At 39.4% G+C, this 21669-nt stretch overlaps 1 protein-coding gene across 3 annotated transcripts; it reads left to right on the top strand.

The window, feature by feature from the left end:
- Positions 1-571: 571 nt before the first annotated feature.
- Positions 572-16162, top strand: rtn1a (reticulon 1a). 3 transcript variants are annotated; one of them, XM_062995681.1, is made up of 9 exons: positions 572-597; positions 3805-4515; positions 4959-5705; positions 11703-11910; positions 12103-12241; positions 12833-12902; positions 13600-13646; positions 14217-14275; positions 14688-16162. In XM_062995681.1, exons 1-9 carry the CDS (start codon positions 579-581, stop codon positions 14728-14730), a joined length of 2043 nt encoding a protein of 680 aa, XP_062851751.1. In that variant the 5' UTR covers positions 572-578; the 3' UTR covers positions 14731-16162. The 3 variants fall into 3 exon arrangements, with proteins under 3 accessions (XP_062851751.1, XP_062851752.1, XP_062851753.1); XM_062995682.1 differs by lacking the exons at positions 572-597; positions 3805-4515; positions 4959-5705 and adding an exon at positions 7608-7816; XM_062995683.1 differs by lacking the exons at positions 572-597; positions 3805-4515; positions 4959-5705 and adding an exon at positions 9529-9544.
- Positions 16163-21669: the final 5507 nt, after the last annotated feature.

Below are 21669 nucleotides of genomic sequence, written 5' to 3'. Positions count from 1 at the left end.
ATAAAAGTATTTCCAACTTTTTATTTAAAATGTAAAATAATGTAGTTTTATTTAAATGTGCTTGTATAAATAATAAATTGTGGGATGACGGGAAACAGCTGATGTGATTAATAAATGATTTAAAAGAGGAAATGAATGTTAAAGCAGTTTGTAATGTAAAGAGTTAAAGTTTAACGCCCTGCTGAATCAGCGCCAGCAGCGCGCACACGCGCACGCTCTCTCTCTCTCTCTCTCTCTCTGACGTCAGACTTCCATCCAAACACAAGCTTCCAGCTTCAGATCAGCTTCATCCATCAGAAGAACCAAAACATTATCCACTCCTCTCACCACACCCACCGTGACTCAGTAAGCGCGGGAGTTAATAACTGACCCTCCGTTATTGTTGATTCGCGCCTTTTTATCTGCGCACTGACGCGGCTGACCTGCGCGTGAGAATGTCCGGAACAGCGAAGGAGCACGAGCGCACCGGGCCGCGCTTCCACCAAACCACTGACCATCAGCACCAGTTCAACCAGGTGGAGCAACATCAGGACCTGCTGAACCCGTTTCAACCATCAGGAGTAGGACCAGGAGTTACTATGGAAACTGCATCCCCAGGTAAACCAGGTGATGGATTCAAAACGCTGCATTCCGACACATCCAAAATCCCTTATCCTAGTCAGGGTCGCGGTGGCTCGGGCAAAACTCACTCTTACCTAGGAGCAGAGCAGCCAGTTTACCCTGTTCATGTTATTGGAAGGTGGGAGGCAGGAAGATCGTGAGGAAATGGGGAGAACATGCAAAACTCCTTAAACTGTGGCCAATGGCGAGATCTGAACTAAAAATATGATCCCCTCTCCAGAAGGGACATCGGACCCCCTTTTAAGAAAATAATAAAGCAGCTTTCCTCTGGTTTGTTACCACTTACTTCCCAAAAACACATAGAGGGGAAATTGTCTGCTTTATATTGCCCCTAGGTGAGAGTAAGCAAGTGAATGGTTGAGTGTTTATTGTCATGTGATGGTGGCACCAGACCCACCTTGACCCTGACCAGGATAAAGCAGTAAGTCAGAATCAAGTTAAGAATCATTATTTTAATAATCAACAGCAATCAAATTCAGTCCCATCTTCCCAAGTGAGATACTGATTGGTTGAATTTAGCCCCCCCCCCCTTATATTTACAGTCTGATAAGAAATCAGAGTTTTCTTCCCAAATATGGGTTGGTCACTTTTCAGAACTGTTGGTGTATAAAGGAAAAAAGGCTGGGCGAGTGGTGGAGGAATACAGAGAGCACAGTGTGTTTAAGCTCCCTGTAAGAGTCCAGCACTGTCCAGGAAAAAAGAGGCGGTCAGCAGCGGCACACACGTAGGAGGAGATAGGTGCTAGCCTGGGGCCAGAAGGAGACGCTGCAGTGGGAAATTGGAAATGATTGAAAAGGTAGAAAAGTGGTAATACCCTTCCTGAGAGTGTTTTATTATTTATTTATTATTTATATTTGAATGGATTTTGGGTTCATGGCTGTAACATTACGATGGGAACAGAAATGTACCCATAAGGTACTATTTCTCTTTTTTGACAGTGCAGATTGTAGGGCCATTTTAGCATAAAATTTTATCTGTTTTAATTTTCTTTTGCTCCCGGCGTGAACCCAATGATTTGGTGATGAACTGGCTGCTCAGTGTTCATCTGGATGACTAATCTGCTGTTTGGATGAAGCTAAATTAGAGACTATTACCTTTCATGACCTTTTAGTTACAGTTGCCTTCTCACCAAACATCAATTCACTGTCTGACAGTATTTGAAGTAGGAGGAACATTGTGTACAAGTAATTTTGGGCTGAACTGTTTCTTTAAGAGGCCTATGGGGATCCAACCAAGTGGAAATGGACATGGGGGTAAAAACACAAGTCTTTACACAAACCCCATACACAAGTCAGTTCATATGCTTTAGACACAAAAATAACACAAATATTATGTATCTGTCATGATGAAACATTAATAACACAAAAGTTGTGAATCTGCAGTGATGCTACTGATAATAAAGTAACCATGGTAACAACAATAATGTGTTCATCCATACATAACTGCAGTGATTGTGTTTATCATTTTGCTGATGAAAGAAAACCATGGCAGACTCCATCTATCTACCTTAAATATTCATGAACTGAAGCCTGGATTGACAGGCACACAAATGCACTCACTCTCCAACCAACATCCGAAACAAAGCGTCTTACCCCTTCTGCCCCATCCTCCCCCTTCACTCGTCCTCCTCTTTTTACTCAGACAGAACAGAGATCTATTTTTAGTGGACCCATGCCGACTCATACACTGCAGGAATTTAAATTCGACACATTACACAACATGCAGGTACTAAAAAAAGCATCATGTACAGAGAGTCTTCTGTTTCTGTGACTGAATGATTGGAACACTTCCAATCTTTTTCTGTTTTACCACATTGGGTGAAAGGCAGGAAACACCCCGGACAGGTCTTCAGTCCATTACAGGGCAGACAGACACACACACAACACAATTTTTAGTAGCTCCATTTGGATTGACTGCATGTATTTTGAATCCATAGCATCTGGAGGAAACCCACGTGGTTACAGAGAGAATATGCAAACTTCCACACAGAAAGCCCCCTGCCACCCAGTTGGGGAATCAAACCCAGGCCCTTCTTGCTGTGAGGCAACAACACTACCCACTGCACCACCAGTGCCCCCTGGAACACATCCTTTTATGTAAATTTTTGGTCTTTGTCAGTTTCCTTTAGCTTCAACTCACTGTACTTGGAAAGTTTACATGGTTCATTTAAAAATGTGTTTTTTTTTCTTGCACAGACTTGATTTTGAGTACAGTCCACATGTTCTTAATAGGGTTGAGGTCAGGACTTGGGTATGAATGCCTCACATTTTCTCTATAAAACTTACATCAGCTTTTTATTTTGTGCAGAAGTCATTTTCTTCATCCATGTGGACAGCAACAAATTTCAGTCAAGTTTTAAGTCAAATTTGTAATAAGAGCTTTTATCTTGCTCACCAACCTCCAAGCCCTTGGCAGTGTTAAGCTTGCTTGACTGTGGACAGTGGACTTCACAGTAGACAGTGACTCATTTGTTCAGTGCTCAAATGTTGCAGAAATCAACTGTCTGACGGGAGGTTAGGTAAGGAGTGGTAATGCCAGTAGAATTTAATTGTGAGTGAGTGATGGAAATGCACAGAGAGTGATTCGTAAGAGGATTATGGGTAATTTAATTCTGTGTAGTGGAGAGACAGAATTGATTTTTTAAATCAGGACTTTACAGAGAAGACTTTTCTTCAGTGCTGTTTTTGAAGTCACATACATGGACGTTTATCTCGTAACTAAGCAACACATACAGTAAGTACACATAATTACAAAAAGTATTTGGATACCTAACTAAAAGCTTGTTGGATATTTCATTTCAAAATGAGCATTAGCATGGAGTTTTTGTGGGTATAACAGTGTGACTTTTCTGAAAAGCCTTTCCACAAAACTTTTAAGCTCATCAGCTACCATAATTATAGCCGGCTTATGTTTAAACATGTTTGACTTAGCTAGCTAATTTATTAGTTGCATTTGGGGTAGATGTATTTAGCTTTTTGTTTTATTTAATGATTGCAAATGTATTGATTTACAAATGTTTTCCAGCCTGAATTGTAAATGATTAACTCTACATGTTAAACAAGACAATGACAAACACAAGTCTGTGTTATTTTTTATTATGACCTGAAAATCAGACCAAACTATAAGGAGTAAATACACAAATCCTTCTCATTTAAATCATTTTTTTTACCTTTTTCTTTTTAGACGATTCCATATCTGAACTTCTCCTGAAGTCCTCCTCTGAGAGGAGTGATCTCTACACTTCCCTCCTCTCCTCCCACTCTTCCACCAACCCATTCAGCTCCAACGTTCCTCTCTTCTCTTCTGATCCATCTCCCGTCGTTCGTCCTGGGAGCGACTCTGGAATCGGGATGACCCCTGGAGACCCCTTCGACCTCCAGACACAAAAAAATGAGCCCTACAACTACATGGATATGAGCAACAACCTCTCTGATTTTGGCGACCTTGGAAACCATGGCAAGCAGCCAATAAAAAGCCATGGTGATGAGGACCATGATTCTGATGATGATGAAGATGGGAGCTTGGATTCAAAGCTAAAGAAGGAGAAGGAGCCATTTGATTTGGGACACTACCTAGAGAAGAACCCTGAAACGCTGGAAGTAAAGGGCAGCATGAACAACACCTTCCCATATGTAGAGGACCAATCGGATGATGACCTCGCTGATTATTACCCCCATGGGAGGATGGGAACAGTGCGGACCGCCAGTCCAGTCAAGATCACCGTGACGACTGAGGCTTATAGTCCATTGACTGAAGAACCAAGAGGCGGAGTGTCCGAAAGAGAGAGTGTGCTTAGCTTGGGAAAGGAGGGTGTTCCCACAGTAACACTATCCGAACCGGAGGATGACAGTGCTGCTTCATCTGTCAATCATTCTCCTAACCACTCCCCTACAGGTAAGTCATGCTGTAAAAACCACTCATGACATCATCAAAAAAGCACACTCAGTGATACAAAATAATCATAGTAATTAAATACTGAAAAATATAATTCCCTTTGAATATAGTCATGGACAAAAATGTGGGCCCTAGAGACCTTGGGAACAATTAACTATGAAAATATGGGACCTAGGACCTGTGACCATAAAGTGCAAGAACCTCTTAAATTTATATCTAATACCCTTCTAGTAGCAAGACTGTATTGCAATGGGATAAGAGTACTGCTGTAGCTAATCATTATCTGTACGATACTACCTGTTAGCTACATTCCCTCAACATAAGCATATAATAATGATTCTATTGGACATCAATAAAGAACATTTTATGGCACAACCAACATGTGTGATCTTTACCCACCATTTCTTCATTCACTCATTGTCCTCACTTTTCCTTTATCGCAGGAAGAGAGTCGCCCTCCGACCTGTTCTTCCAGCCAGTTGGGATAAAGAATGTGAACTGCAGCGCCCCCTACCAGGACACCAAGCTTCCTACAAAACCCTTTTCCGGTTTTGCAATGCACGACCGAGACAGCGGAGAGTCTGGAGACTCAGAAATTGAGCCAGATTCACCGAGACGTGAGAAGCATCTGAGTGCACATGACAGGTTCGGCAACCCCTTTGAGCCCTTCGCCAATATGAAGGCAGGTCTGGAGATAAATCAGCGCAGCAAGGAAAATCTTAGCAATCCATTTGAGGCTTCACTAAACAAAAAGAGTGATTTGGTTCAATCTGGAAATCCTCCACTTTACAGCCTCCTGCGTGAAGAAAGGGAGGCCGAACTGGACAGCGACCTGCTTGTTGAGTCGGCTTCTGAAGAGAGTCCTAAGAGGGAGCAGATTCTGAAATCCACCTTACAACCAACTACACCTCCACCCCCGAGCAACCCCGTCACTACTAAAAAAGAAAAAGAAGAAAGGAAGGAGAAACCCAGCACAGCTCCATTTGAGAATGCCATGGTCAAACCACTACAAGAAGATAACCTCTTTACCAAACCCAGACCTGAAGTGGTGGGTTCAAGTGCAACATCTTCTGAACAGCACCCCATAGAGGATAAAGAGAAGAACAGCAAAGTGATTAGCAATGATAGGAGTCTGGGCACTAAAGAGGCAGAGCTGCTTCTCTTCTTTAAAACCTTCAACAAAAAGAAAGGTAGGAATGCTGCTAAAACTCTTATGCAAATGTATGATTGGGTCTGAAGCAAGAGCTTATCTCTAGCGCCCCACCCACATAGTCCGGTCATCCCGCACCAGCAGAACCGTGTTCGCTGCAGGCACTGCCAACTATGCCCGCTCGATGGTGCCCAGCCGACCGGTGGCAACGCGCGTTTCGAACCGAGGAGTTCTGAATCTCTGCGCTGGTGTGCTAGCGGAATATCCCGCTGGGCCACCTGAGCGCCGACTTTAATTATTTATTATTTTGAATAATATTACATCTGGGGAAAGTACTTTCAAAGTTTACTACAAATCCTTTTAACAATGAGGGCATTTAATCACACGAACTATAACATAACTTTCTCTACACAAAAAGAAGCTGGCTAACCCCCTTTTGTAGTTCAATACATTAGTACTATGGGCCAACCATGATCTCTAATGAGACAACTTCTGGGGACAGTCTTTGCAACTGTTGGCTATAAACAGAGATGAAATTAAGCATGACTATGGTGACAGACTTTTTAAAACCCACCCCTGTTTAACACCAGATGATTTGAATCCCTAACACAACCTAGATCTGCAAAATCAACACTTTAGAAATAGACTTACCGTTTGATTTAATTCTCTTGAAGGTTTAAAGTCACTGATGTTCATCTTGCATCTTTTGTGAGCACAGTTGCTGAGATCGAGCAAGCTTAACGAGCCAAAATATAACCACCCCAAACTGTGTGTGTGTGTGTGTGTTGGGACAAATGAAAAATGAGAACTGAGAGTGCCATGGTTGTAAATCATGTGTTTATGTAAGCGTCTTGTAAAGTGGGACACACACCCAAGGCAAATTAAGAGCAGCAAATCAATATCTCTACTGGCATGTTTCTGGAGGATGGAAAAAACTGGAGCATTCCTATTATATAAGCCTGATGGAAACATGACACATACCCAGGTCAGGATCTGCAGTTGCTATGGTGACGTGGGCAGTGAGCAGGGTTAGACTGACATCTTGTGGTCTTCTCGACTGTCACAATGACGAGAGTGAGCAGTAAGGACAGAATGTTAAAATCAAACTATAGAACTATAGGTTTATTTTTACTGTGGGAATTTTTACCTGGTCAGGGTCCTGGGCCTGGGTCTTAGAAACCCTGAGCACAAGGCAGAAATACATCCAGGAGAGAGCGCAACACCACCACAGGGCAGCAAACACTTGCCTATTCATTTATTTATTCACTCACCCACTTTCACCTACATACAATTTAGCTAATCTACCTTCTGCAGATAATCCACCTTCTGCATGTTTAAAGCAATGTGGGGAAACAGGAGTAGCTGAAGTAAACCCACTTACAAACTCCTTACAGACTGTTGCCTGTTTTTAATTGCTTTTCTAGCATTGTGGACACCCTTAATAATGCTTTTATTGCTCAGTGGAAATGTTTGGGAGCAACAACATTAGCCATTTAGCCCAACATGAGCTCCATAAAGAAATGGTTTGGTGAGTTCGGTGTAGGGGAACTTGACTGGCCTGCACAGAGCCTTGACTACAAACCCATCCGTCTGGATTTATCACCCAACCATTGAAGAAGCTAATATCTTATGGGCCCCAGTGCATAAAAATGAAAGGGCCCATAGATGTTATGGTTGTATTGGCTCATGAAGGCCAATTTGTATTTAAGTACCAATATAAGAGGCTCAATAAAGTTCTGATTTGATAGTCTGGAAGTGAATCCCCACAGTCATGTTCCAAAATCCATTAGAAAGCCTTTCCAGAAGAGTGGAGGCTGGTAAAGCCTGTAAAATGGGTGCTTCCACAGCTCAGTGGCTGATGAAAGGACTGCAGTGTTTACCATGTGATCACACCACCTCCCTCTCTCGCTCTATTTGTTGTAGCACCAGTTTGTCATCCTCCAGTCTGTGGCATCGCATTTGATTATCCTCCCATCCTCCCATCTACAGCCATTCATGCTGCTCTGAGGCAGAGGCAGAGAAAACAAAAGGAGAACTAGAACTGGAGGTGACGGAAGCGGTAGAACAATAGGAGAAGAAAACGGGAATAGACGTTTACAGATATGGATTGTGAGAAGAGGGAGTGTCCACTGAGCGGATGGAAAGGCCATGGTACTGCTTTGTGTGTGTGTGTGTGTGTGTGTATTATTATTATTGTATAAATTCATATTTGCATTTGCATTCTCCATTTTAGGGACAAAAATGCACAGTTCATGATATTTTTAGAAGTGATGCTGTGTTTGGGGTTTGTTTGGAGATGATCAGATGGTCTGCTGGTTAGTGAACTGACTGATGAATGGATGGCTGTTTATGTGGCCTACATACTGTATATAGAGTTGTTTAGGGTTGCCAGATTTAAACCTTGACAAAATCAAATTTGGGAGGGTTTAGCGGGGTTTAGAGGTGTGGATTTTGAGTGTGTTGTGTCCGGGTTGCAGTAATTAGTTTCCATTCCCTTTCCTGTTTGGATTTGGTGATCTTTTTTGTGAGCTAATTATCAGTAACATAATATCTGTCCTGACAACATGAATACACAGCTTAAAAATTTGTAAAAGAAATGTCACTGGTTTCGATGGCCAAAGCCATGTGATGGATTGGGGCCCTGTCCAGTGTATTCCTGCCAGAATAAAAACCATGTGAAAGATAAGAAATAAAAATAAGTAATAAAACTTAAATAGAATCAAATATTTTATTAATCAAATGATCAATCAAATGAAAATAATAAATAAATAAAAGTAAATTAAAATAAATAAAAAATAAGGTCAAATAATTAAACAGTGACAAAATGAAAACAAGATGAATAAATTAATTAAAACAATGTCAAAGAACATATGAACATGTAAATAATGATATTAATCAGTTTATTCTTGTATTTATATCATTAAAATGATCTGCTTTAATATTTATTTTACAAATAAAAAACTAATATTTCTGATTTAAAAACAGAACAATTATGTAATTATATGATTATTAATAAGGTAATTATTTACATACAGTTTTTTCGTTTGTATCGTCAGTGTGTTCAGAGTGTCTACTGCAGCAATGTTTCATTCAGGGTGTTGGTCTAGACATGTGGGGAAATATTTACACACTCTGTAAATTTATTACACACACACACACACATCAACACCATAAAATACGTTCAGTGTGGATTTCTAAAGTAATAAGACTGTAATAAGACAAGGTTTGAGTACTGGGTTGAGTATTAGATCAGGGTTTTTCAAATTTTTTTAAGCAACCCACATTTTACACAAAACGAAATATACTTAATAAAAATGGTGGCAATCTGGTCCCACTGTGGTTTACAAGATGTAATGTAAAGCTTCCACAAGGGAGAGTTCATGTACAAGTTCATTTTGTGTTTATGTGCTGTTAAAATTAGTTTATTTAATTATTGTTATTTTCTCTGTGACCCATTTGGCTTGACAAACCCTGTATTAGATGATGAAGAAAATGAATGTCTGAATGAAAGCTTGATCTGAGATGTGAAATCTTACTTACAGCTGCATACATGTTTGTTTCTAACTGGTCATGGGGCCGTTCTTCGCACGAGGCGACCCGGTATTTACCTGGTAATTGTTAGAGGTTTCAACCGGTAAATTATTGTATCAGTTATTTCAGCTTTTGTAATCTAAGGTGCCTTCACACAAAACATTGACCTGGTAAATGACCCACTAATACCCTGGTAAACGAGCATGTGTGAAGTAGACCTGAATGTTCACTCCCATACCCTCCCTCCTGCCCACCCATGTTCCCACCCCCACTTATTTGCTCTCTTTTGTGTGCTTAGCTGCTTCCTTTCTCTCTTTTCTTTCTCCTCTGCAGTCATGGGAGGTTCAGGTCAGTCTCTTCTCTTAGCTTTAGCATGTTGGCTAAATCTAATCTGTAAGCTTTATTTCTGTTTCTCCTTTATTTAGATCTGACCTTCATTTTTAAAGGCCTCTTTGTGTGAGTGTGACAGGTGCTGAGGATTGTCGGCTTGAGTGCTGGAGTATTTTCGTCTCTGGTCTTTGCAGTAGCATTTCATATGACTGCAATTACTGTTCATATTTGATATAATTGGATTTCGACAGCATTAGCATTTTCTTTCGTGTGTTGTCGTTTCACATCTTATCTGTCCTGGTTAAATCTGATCTCTAGAGACACAGATCTATTGCTGGTGTAGATAAAATTTCCATGATGTTCATGATGACAGCTGGTTATACCAAGCTGTAAGAGAATGTAGGCATGATAGATGATAATCTGATTAGCAGTTTCTGTGAGATCTTGTAAAAGTTACTGATTGGCTTTTGTTGTATGTTTGTTTATGGATTATTAATATTTTTGGATATTTCATTCCAGGGTTTGATCCCAGCATATGTCTTAGGTTAACAATGTTCTAGTATAACAATGACATGCTACACTTGAATTCTGATTGTGATCTGCTGTGCTTTGGAATAATTTATGTTGTAAACACTGATCTAAGATGAGCAGACGTGAGATGTTAAATGTTGTGAGATAATAACACTTTTGCTGAATATTCACATTTTTACCAATAGTGTTGGCATGAGGGCATCTGGTTGAACCTATTAAAGCATTTGAGGTTGTTAAAAAAGGTTTCTAACAGAGGATAAGTCAGAACTGACATGTGATACTTAACTTTGAGTGTCTCCTTTTGTCCTTCAAGATATTTTCTTACCAAAATAAGCAAGATATCAACTGATCATATCGTATAGCGTATTGTTAAATGAATATAAACATATCATAAACTTAGATTAGTGATGCATAATGCCATTTTGTACTCAAATCAACTCAAATTATACACAGCTCCACCCAAGCCCTCTTTTTTTAATTTATATACCGCTCTTTCCTTCATTTGGAGATAAAATGCCATAAATGTAAATGTGTCCACTTACTTTTGGCCATATAGTGTAGATGGATGGATGTAGTACATACTGTATGCAGACAGACATGTGATACTTGAGTATTACGGTGAGGGTTCTATCCAGTGGAATAATTCTGGTTTGAAGGAAGTGAGATCTTACATAAACATGGTGATCATGCAGATGAGTAAAGTGACTGAGTGAAGTTTGATTTGATATTAATTTGATAAAAAATATATAAACACTAACCCTGTAACTCTTCACCTGGAACTAAAAATCCATCAGTAAACCCAGAAAATGAAAAATAAAATGTTGTGGGATCTGAAGGGTTAATGTTGCAGCTCTGATGAGTGTGAGTAATGTAAAGTTAAAAAAAGGGCGACACATTTCCAGCCTCATCTTTGTTCTACCAGCTAAAATTAACACTGCAGGACTGGAGGGAGAATCACTCTGGAGATTATTGCTCTGTCTTTTCATCCTAAAATCTTTACCACTTTCAGAAAGGATGCTGATTGAAACAGTCGCCATGGCAGCAGGAGCTCAGTTTCTGCAGCAACTAAACCATATTAAAAGATGTTGGTTCTCATGGCGACAAATCTTTGCCAAAAGCTTGATAGAGCTATGTCTTAGTTTTCTTACACAGCCATCTGAGACCAACACCAAGGCCATATGAGACCAAGACCCATATAAACCAAGACCAAGACAAGACCAACACCTATACCAACCAAGATCAAAATCCATACCAAAACTAATACCAAGACATATGCTATCCAAGCCAAGATTAAATAAATCTAAGACCAAATCCAAGACACATCTCATCCTAGAGCAAGGTCTATAACTACCAAGATCTATAACGACCATGATAAGATGACTCATACCAGCCAAAGACAAAACAAGGCCAAAACACATCCCCCTTCAGAGCAACACCCATACTTGCCAAAACTAAGACAAGACCGAGACACTTGCCATTTAAGCCAAGTCCCATACCAAACAAAACAAGACCAAGACACATCTCACTCTAGAGCAAGACCAACACTCATACCAACTGAGACTAGGATCAAATCCCATACCACCAAAAAGCATAACAAGACTAATATACATGTTCATTTATTTGTGTGTGTTTTTGTTGTGTGCAGTGGTGGACCTGCTGCACTGGCGGGATGTTAAACAGTCGGCGGTGCTATTCGGCAGCATGTTGGTGTTGCTTTTCTCTCTGACTCAGTTCAGTGTGGTCAGTGTGATAGCGTATGTGGCTCTCGCTGCCCTGTCCACCACCATCAGCTTTAGGGTGTACAAGTCAGTACTGCAAGCTGTACAGAAAAACGACGACGGACATCCGTTCAAGTAAGTAAGAGCATGTGAGGATACAATTAAAATTTAGCAGTGGTTTTAAAGGCTCGTGGTAGCAGAGGAGCACTAGGCAATTAGGTACAGCCAACTCTGTACAAGTGAAGAGTTTTTTAAAATATGTCTCATTTAAAAAATCATGCTCAGTAACTTACACTTTATATGATTTTCTTTCTGGATGTGTTTCAGAACCTATCTGGAGATGGAGATTGCACTTTCCCCTGAGCAGATCACTAAATATGTGGAAAAAGTGCAGCTCTATGTCAATTACACACTGAAGGAACTGCGCAGGCTCTTCCTTGTCCAGGACATCATCGACTCCATAAAGGTAAGAAATGATTTTCATCTGTGTTTGCACAATTAAGTCACGACTGGATTACTGATGATTTTGGATCTGTCTGCAGATATCTACCTGTTTAATGTGCTTAATAAATTTTTTTTTTAAATTGTTTTGATATCATTGATCCACCATCTCACAACTAGAGCTCAGAATATAAACAAACCAAGACATTTCCATTCTTCAGCAAGATCATTAACACTTACCCCCCTTTATCAGTAACATTTATTCTAATTAATAGACTACATGTTTACAAATCATACATACTTTTCAAATCTTTGTGTGACCAACACAGGAATCAAACCAACAACTTAGACATTGCTGCTGCATAAGCTGGTGCTTTACCATTTGCACCACTGACACAAAAGTAGTTTGTAAACATAGTTTGTTTACAGCTAGTAAACATCAAGTAAAGTCGCTTTTGACGACATTTCAATAGCCTGACTGGAATTTATACCTCACTTTAAATTTTGTTGGATGTACAAAGAATGCATCCCAGATTTTTTATCATGTTATACAATTTTGCTAAAAGCTTTCTAACAGAGGTGTGTGTGTTTGTGTGTATGTATGTGGTGTGTGTAGTTTGCAGTGTTGATGTGGCTGCTGACATACGTTGGTGCTCTCTTTAATGGCCTGACTTTGCTCATCCTGGGTAAGAAACCTTAATTACACGCCCTTTATTTTATTTTCAGAAAAATCAGTTGTTTCCCCATGCAGGCAGTGATCTGAGCTCCTGAGAGAAAAAATAAGCCACCTGATGCACTTTTACCAACAACACACACACTGCTCCGTTACCCTCAAACTAACATGGCAAGATAATTTCTTATAAAGGATGGGTACATGGGGCTGAGGTTGCATACACATTCCTAAAATTTGCTGATTTTTATAACAATGATAATGGACTCTAAAGCATGGTCATGAGTCAATAAAACACTGACATTTAAAAACAAAGGTTATAAAAAAAGATATAAGTTTTCCAATGATTTGGGAAAATAAACTCTGTCCACAAACATACAAGGAATTCATATCTACATGTTTTATGCTGAGGATGCAGCCCAATCCTGTACAGAACTACAGTCACTAGTTGTAATTAAACACATACACAGTGTAACTAGATGGGAAAACAGAACATTGTGTATATTGCACTAATACAGCAGGTGTGTTTGTCGGTGTATTTGCTGCCTGTATTATCATTCACACAGTCAGCAGAGTGTAAATCAATCATTAACCATCAAACACACACACACCATGTTCTTGCTCATGCTGACACGACCTAAAACATTCTCATGATGTGTGAAACTGTGTTTCGATGAATTAAGCCATGTAATCTCTCATTTGTTTTTCTCCAGCTGTGGTGTCCATGTTCACGGCTCCCCTGGTTTACGAGAAATATCAGGTATGACATGATCTCGAGTGAATGTCAGCATTGTGTAGCAGTAAGAGATGAATCTAAAGAGATGAATTGTGGTAACAGTGCTCAACCTTGCTTAGTGGTCCTCATAAAATTATATGGAAGATGATTCACTGATTCCACAAAGAGCTTCAGTTTCTACACTTGTAAAGAAAAAAGCGAAACCTTACAAAAATATACACAAACTGTACAGATACTTACAAACTTTACAGATTTGACACATTTATGTTTTATAGCTATTTTTTAAATTTTGCTACGTCAGTGTTTTGGGGCCACAATATTTTCGGGTAATAATGCCACTTTAATGTCGTAATTTTAGGCCTTTAAAATATCATGTCTTTATTCTCAAAGTCTACTATTTTAATTTTTAACTCTAAAATGCGAACCATGAAAATGCAAGCTGAATTTAATACAGGACATGCAATTCTACTGATTTACCAGCACATTACACCGGACCATTGAGGTCCCATGTGAATGCATTTGGTTGCTTCTGGTGGCAGCCTAGTAAAACACTATATAGGAAGAAATAAAATTCATGTTTTTGTCTCTCCTTAGAAACAGATAGATCAGTATCTGGGTCTCATGAGAAGCCAAGTGAACTCCATAATGACCAAGTAAGTGCTGCATGAATAAATATACAAAAAAGATTTTCCCATGGCTGAATGGTGGCTAAAATGCAATAAAAAGAGGTCACTCTATAAGTGCACTATTAATAGTTGAATGATTTTATCAAAATGTAGCATGGATGCTGTTTTGGCCCGAAATAATGTCATGAGTTGATACACGTTCGTTCTATTAAATGTGAAATGTGAAATTTAAAATGTTACTCCTATATGAACATTTAAAACCTACTTAGTGCTATGTACAATAATAATAATGAACAGTGGTATTCAGACTTCTTTAGGTAGAGCACAGTTTATTTGTGTATTGTGGACAGTGTGAAATGTTCTTAAAAAACAACAGAAAAGCTTTAAAGCTGCATTTATAAAGCTTTGTTTTTATAAAACTGTGTTTTTGTCTTTGTAGGTTAAGAGAGAAGGTACCTGGGGCCAAGAGGAAGGAAGAATAACATCGCTTCTTGCAAAATCACCAAAACCAGAACATCACAAAAAGGGTTTTAATCCTGTTTTTAATTTAACCTCGTCCACTGCTCCTAACTTTAATCCTGTTGGTCATTTTAGCTGTTCTATTACTAAACAACCCTGTATGACTGAAAACATTGTTTCAGCTACATTAACTTCGGTCGTTTATCTGCCACACCCTGATCACATTCATGTCATGATGTAAACTCCCCCCTGCAGTTTTTCATATCCCCCAATTGGGGTAAATTAAATTCCCCTGTAGTGCCCCCTGAAGGATACTTTTGCCAGCTGAGAAAAACTGCAGTCTAGTTCACATCTCTTATGATTCATGTAAAGCCACTGACCGTTTTTTTACACTGAGCAGTGGTGGATTCTTATACATATTGGGGACCCTGTTGTGCTTTCTGTATTCCTCCACAACTTTCCATCTGGACTTCTTAACCCCCAATTGACTTAAACCTAGATGTCTGCAGGTTTACTTTCAAGGGGAAGATGGCAAGGGCACAATTAAAAACCAGGATTATACCCCAGTGATAATTATTCCAGCACTGAAAAAAACCCTTGACCTGTAGGAATGTGGTGATCTTACATTTTCACAAGAGGGACGATAATTTTTGCATTGGTTAAAACCAGTCCACAAAAGAGTTTTTAAAAATACCCACGTTTAACAGAAGCTGTTTTATTGGTCGGTCTGTTTACAGACTTCTTCAAAAGGTTCAAAAATCAACCGTGTTATCTTCAGAGATTGAAAGTAACTGGTACTTGAAACGTACTTTGTCATTTTCTTGAAGCATAAGTGCTTTGTCAGTGCACACTCATGAAAGCAGAATGAATCTTTTAAATTCTTAACCTGTGCCAGTATATTTAGTTTATCTAACAATAGACTAAGAAGTAAGGCTGTAAGTATGAACTAAGCTGCCAGAATATTACTGATACCAACCACAAGATATCATTTAAATCATAATCACAATGAAAGAAATTTGAAATCTGTAAGTAGACATGAATTATGCAATCTACTTTTCTCTAAATGCTTCAGATTAAAATGCATGATGTTTATAATTTTTTTCTGCTCTTATTATACACAGTGCTGTTGAACTAGAAACACACACACACACACACACACCATGTCTGATCTGGTCACTATTTAAACTGCTTACATTTATCACATCACTGATTATGCATATGTACACTAAACATTCATATGCATACACTTAAATATGAAGTTAAATTGTGAGTAAATATTTTTTTCTGTGTTTTCGAGCACTACAGGAATCTTAAAAGTGTGTTAACTGTTATTAGCTTTTGTAAAAGTGGAACGTGTTTAGTGTTGTTGGTTTGAGCTCAGCGCAGATTCGTTATCTCTTTGCACTCACATATTTAATTAATGAACAAATATTAATAAATGTTCCGTAATGAAAACCTGGTGTGTGGTGTTTGATAGCAGCTGAACTGGGTAAACATGACAGTACGGTGAATACTGTACTAATTAATCCAATATGGGGGTTTTTTTTAGTTTCAATTCAAGCTACAAGGCTAATTTAATATCAGATGCTGACGTGTAAGGGACACGTTTCATGCTTTTCATTTAATCTGCAAGCCCTACACCAATGAGTTTCTCAAGTAATTCTGGGGAGTGCCACTGTCCTGGCTGGATGACAAACCGACACAATTTGATGTGTCTGAGAAAGTGAGACATGAAGAGAGGAAGTGTGGAGACTCTGCCACTGGCCAGTCACTTCACATCTGTCTGAGTTGGCCAGAGTGCAAAATAATAAGTGTAAGTTGTTTCATAAGTTTGACAGTGGACCATATCACCTACTTGTATTACTTCTGACTATCCAGACAAATTTCCACTCGGAATAAGGTGACAGCTTGAGTTTTCTTTCCAACCTCAAGAAAGTGACCATTGTTCCATGTTATTGATAATGGGTTTAGTCAGATTAGCCATCTTTATATGGACACAAAGATTACCAGCTGTGGTCAAAATCAGTATTGACTGAGGAGGTCACAAATATAAAATAACATTATAACACTTTCTTCTTCTTCTTTCGGCTGTTCCCATTAGGGGTTGCCACAGAAGATCATTCATCCCCATCTTAGCCTGTTCTGAGCATCCTCCTCTGTCATGCAAACCACCACCTCCCCTGTCTTTTTGCTTAGCAGGGCTCATAACTGTCTTGTACATTTTCCTTTTCACTCTGGCCAATACCCTTCTGTCACAAATCTACCACTCTACTACCGAATCTGCCACTCTACTATTCTTTGTCTCTCTACCACACTCTCCATTTCTTCATATACTTGACCCCACGTACTTTAATTCATCCACTTTTATCACCTCAAGTCCTTGCAACTGCACCTTTCCATCACTATTCTTTTCATATACACACATGTACTCCATTCTACTCCTGCTAAATTTCATTCTCCTTCTCTGCAAGATCTCTTCAACCTGCTACCTACTCTTGCTACAAATTACATTGTCATCTGCAAACATCATAGTCCGTGGAAAGACCTGCCTAACCTTGTCCGTCAGCCTAACCATGACCATCACAAACAACAAAGGACTCAGAGCATGGAGATTAGTGTGTGACTCTACGTACATGGTACAGATACACATATGAACCCTCTTTGTGCAGGTAAACTGCACACATGTCAGAGTAGACATGTGTTAGTTACGACCCTCTTAGATCAGGAGTGGAGGTCTGCAGCAGTAGAGGTGGAAATACAAACTGAGTAATTGAATATGACTAGATTAGAAAGAGAATTGGAGGGAAAATGCATTCAAAGTTTTAACTCTCATTCAAACTCTCATATCTTCCTACCGTTCTGCCTCGCTCTGCTATAGAAATCCTCCTTTTCCTCATTGGCTTAACAGTGGCATGGTTTCCACCAGTACCCCGAGAGACAGTCGTGGTTAACCCTGGGCCTCACCATATCTGATATGTAAATCTGACCTTGATCAGCATATTTGATTTAACGTAGCTTTATACCAGATGCCATTCTTGACACAACCCTCCCTATTTACCTGGGCTTGGGACAGGCACTAAGAGTGCACTGCTATGTGCACCCCCAGTTGGTTATTATAAAACTTTCTACACCACCAAATTAATCATCTAAGCAGCTGACTGCATATTTTCACGGGCAAATCCAAAGAACGTAATATTGATAAAAAGTTGTCAAGGAATAGAATAAAATAACGTTTATTGTCTTTTCAATTGCCTCTGCACCTTGTAGAACCACTGGAATGAGACATCAGATTTTCCTGTAGATGGCAGCAGTGTACAGAAGATAAGATACAGCGTCATCGGCAAGGTTACCAGATTGCTTGTGTAGTTTCCATCCCAAAAAGGTTTAAAAGAATATCGCAGCTTAGAATTTTAACCATTGTACAAAATAAAGTATTATTTAAGCCAACATGATTCCTATAGTAAATACATCTGGACTAAAATGTACATTGTGCTGGTGGTCTTTAAACAGACGTGCTTAATGTCACTTATTCAAATTACTGTTGTCAGTACTCTGTTAGGATTATTACTATAGGATAGACGCATATATATGCAAAAGAAAAGAAACAACCCATTTTAAAAACACGATAAAGATCATTTGCTTTATTATTGTAGCAGATTTCTATAAACTGCAAATGATTTACTGGCCACAAACTTGATGTTTTTAAAGTATTGTCATGCTTTAATTCTTTAAAAACAACGCACAATCACATCCAATCAGAAACACTCCGCCCAAGTCAAGAGACTGGAACACTAGCTGCACATTAGCTTGCTAGCTAAACAACATTTTACATTTTGACTTATTGACAAAAATATTGTTTCTTTATAATAATCCATAATAATCTCCCAATACTGGTTAGACTAGATGCTCTTTCCAGAGAAGTCTTACCCCATAGTTATCTTAAAAAAGCAATACCCACAATAAGATACGATAAGCTTAATGTAAAGGTGCAGCTATTTATAAATTATTAATTTAGTCATTAGTTTTTTTGGTAACACTTTACAATACGGGTACATAACTAAGCATATACTAACACTTAACTACCAGTGTATTAACAATGAGTTAATACATCAACTAATAATTAGTGCATCATGAATTAATGATGAATTAATGATTTGTATACATTAACAAATTAATGAGTGACATATGAATAGCCTTTAATAAAGCCATCTGTTAACTACTAACATATTATTAAGTAATGCTGTTAACTAATTAATTACTTACTGTATTAATTTACATTCTTTCAGTAATGCACAATAAATTGTATATGCAGAGACTATTTAAATTAGACACTGTTTATACGTATATCATCTTTATATATATTTACATTTACATTTACATTTTCAGCATTTAGCAGACGCTCTTATCCAGAGCGACTTACAGAAGTGCTTCTATAGTGAACATTTCATTTCTCAAGTTTTGGTAAACAACAGTCGAAGAACATAAATCTGCTAAAACCTGTTAGAACCAAAGTGCCTTTTTTTTTTGGAAATGGAAAAGAATGGAACAAAATGTTAGTAAATAAGTACAAGTCAGCCTAAGTGTTTAGTAAAAAGGTGGGTTTTTAATCGTTTTTTAAAGACAGCAAGAGACTCTGATGTTCGGACAGACAGAGGAAGTTCATTCCACCACTTCGGCGCTAGAACAGAGAACAGCCTTGATGCTTGTCTTCCGCGAGTCCTGGGTGGAGGATCAAGTCGAGCGAGACTAGAGGCTCGGAGGTTGCATGGTACAGAGCGGGGTTTGATTAGGCCACGAAGGTAGCTTGGGGCTGGTCCATTTTTGGCTTTGTAGGCAAGCGTCAGTGTTTTAAACTGAATGCGTGCAGCTACAGGAAGCCAGTGAAGAGAACGTAGCAGTGGGGTGATGTGGCAGTGTTTGGGCTGGTTAAAAACCAGACGTGCAGCTGCATTTTGAATGAGCTGTAAGGGTTTAATCGTGGACATGGGAGCTCCAGCCAGAAGGGAGTTGCAGTAGTCCAACCGTGAGATTACAAGTGATTGCACCAGAATCTGGGTAGCTTCCCTGGAGAGAAATGGACGAATCTTCCTGATGTTGTACAGGAGGAACCGACACACTCTTGTCATGTTGGCTATATGAGGAGAGAATGTCAGCTGGTTATCAAGGACAACACCAAGACTTCTTACCTTATCAGATGGTCTGATCTGGGAGTCATCCAGAGAAATGACTAGGTCCTGGGTTGGAGATGGATCTCCAGGAATGAGCAACATCTCTGTCTTGCTGGGATTAAGTTTTAGATGATGAGCCGACATCCATTGTGAGATATCTTGCAGACATGCTGAGATGCGAGCTGAGACTTGCGTGTCTGAAGGAGGAAATGACAGAACGAGCTAAGTGTCATCTGCATAGGAGTGGTAGGAGAAGCCATGGGAGGCTATGACCTTGCCCAGAGAGCGGGTGTAGATAGAGAAAAGAAGTGGGCCAAGTACAGAGCCCTGAGGAACACCGGTTGAGAGAGTGCATGGGGGAGATATGGATCCCCTACATGACACTTGGTAGGAGCGCCCTTCCAAGTAGGAGGCCATCCATTGCCATGCTGAACCTGTTACTCCAAGGTTGGAGAGAGTGGTCAGGAGAATGCTGTGATTCACTGTGTCGAAGGCTGCAGAGAGGTCAAGAAGAATAAGGACAGATGACAGTTTGGCTGCTTTGGCTGCATGAAGCTTCTCAGTAACAGCTACAAGAGCTGTTTCTGTAGAATGTGCTGCCTTGAAGCCAGACTGGTATGGATCGTGGAGGTCATTCTGAGTGAGAAAGGCAGATAGTTGGTTATAGACAGCACGTTCAAGAATTTTGGATAGAAAAGAGAGGAGTGAGACAGGTCTGTAGTTGTTAATGTCTGTAGTGTCTAGTGTAGGTTTCTTAAGAAGGGGAATGACCTGAGCTTTCTTAAAAGCAGTAGGGACAACACCTGATGTCAGGGAGTTGTTGATGATGGAGGGGATTAGGTCCTGTGAGATGTCTTTAAGGATGGTGGATGGTATAGGGTCGAGTGTGCATGTAGTGGGATTGCTGGATGAGAGGAGCTGTGTAACCTCATCCATGGTGAGTGGGGTGAAGCTGGTGAGTGTGTTGGTGGGTTGAGGGTCAGTTGAAAGTGGGTCAGTCGGAGAGAAGGATTGATTGATTTTGTCGATCTTGTCCTGAAAGAATGTTGAAAAGTCAGTAGCAGTGAGAGAGGCAGAAGGGGGAGGAGGAGGAGGGTTTAGAAGTGAGGAAAAGATAGCATGAAGCTTACGTGGGTCAGCAGCAGATTGTTATATACATATGTATATAGGTCAAATTATATACCTGTAGTTATCAGGTCTTGAACAACAGTTGTAGGTGGTGTTTTTGAGAAGGTAAATGGAATCAGTATTCCACAGTTTTCTTGTCCTTTATGTTTCACACACAACACTGAATAAAGCTGGGAAATGCATGGAAAACAATATTGACATTTCTATTATTCATAACCCATCACTGACCAACTATTTTTTGGATTGGTAGACCATTCTGAACACACCTGTGGCCTATCCTGCTAGTGACATGTTAATGTGTGTTGCAACAACATGAATGTTTCTGGCAAAACAGCATTGCTGAGATGTTGTAGTGTACACTTACCAGCCCTTTTATTAGCCATATCTACCTTGCAGCTCCACCTTGCTGTTATGCTATAGTTAGAGACTATAGCCCATCCATTGTTGACTGGAAATTTTGGTTTGGTGCACTGTTTCATGATTAAAATTTCAATTTTTAAATAAACTATCCATTTATTAACTACATATTTACACATCATTAGTTAATGTATCTATGCATCATGAAATTTGTCTACATTCAGCATGAATTCATGATGATGTGCCCCACCAAGTAAAGTCATGACATACATATACATTTACTAGTCATATGTATATATTAATAAATCA

Source organism: Trichomycterus rosablanca, chromosome 5 (genome assembly GCF_030014385.1).
Source record: "Trichomycterus rosablanca isolate fTriRos1 chromosome 5, fTriRos1.hap1, whole genome shotgun sequence".
NCBI classification, from domain to species: domain Eukaryota; kingdom Metazoa; phylum Chordata; class Actinopteri; order Siluriformes; family Trichomycteridae; genus Trichomycterus; species Trichomycterus rosablanca.
The sequence above is the reverse complement of the archived record's forward strand: the minus strand, read 5'-3'. Positions and strand labels throughout refer to the sequence as shown.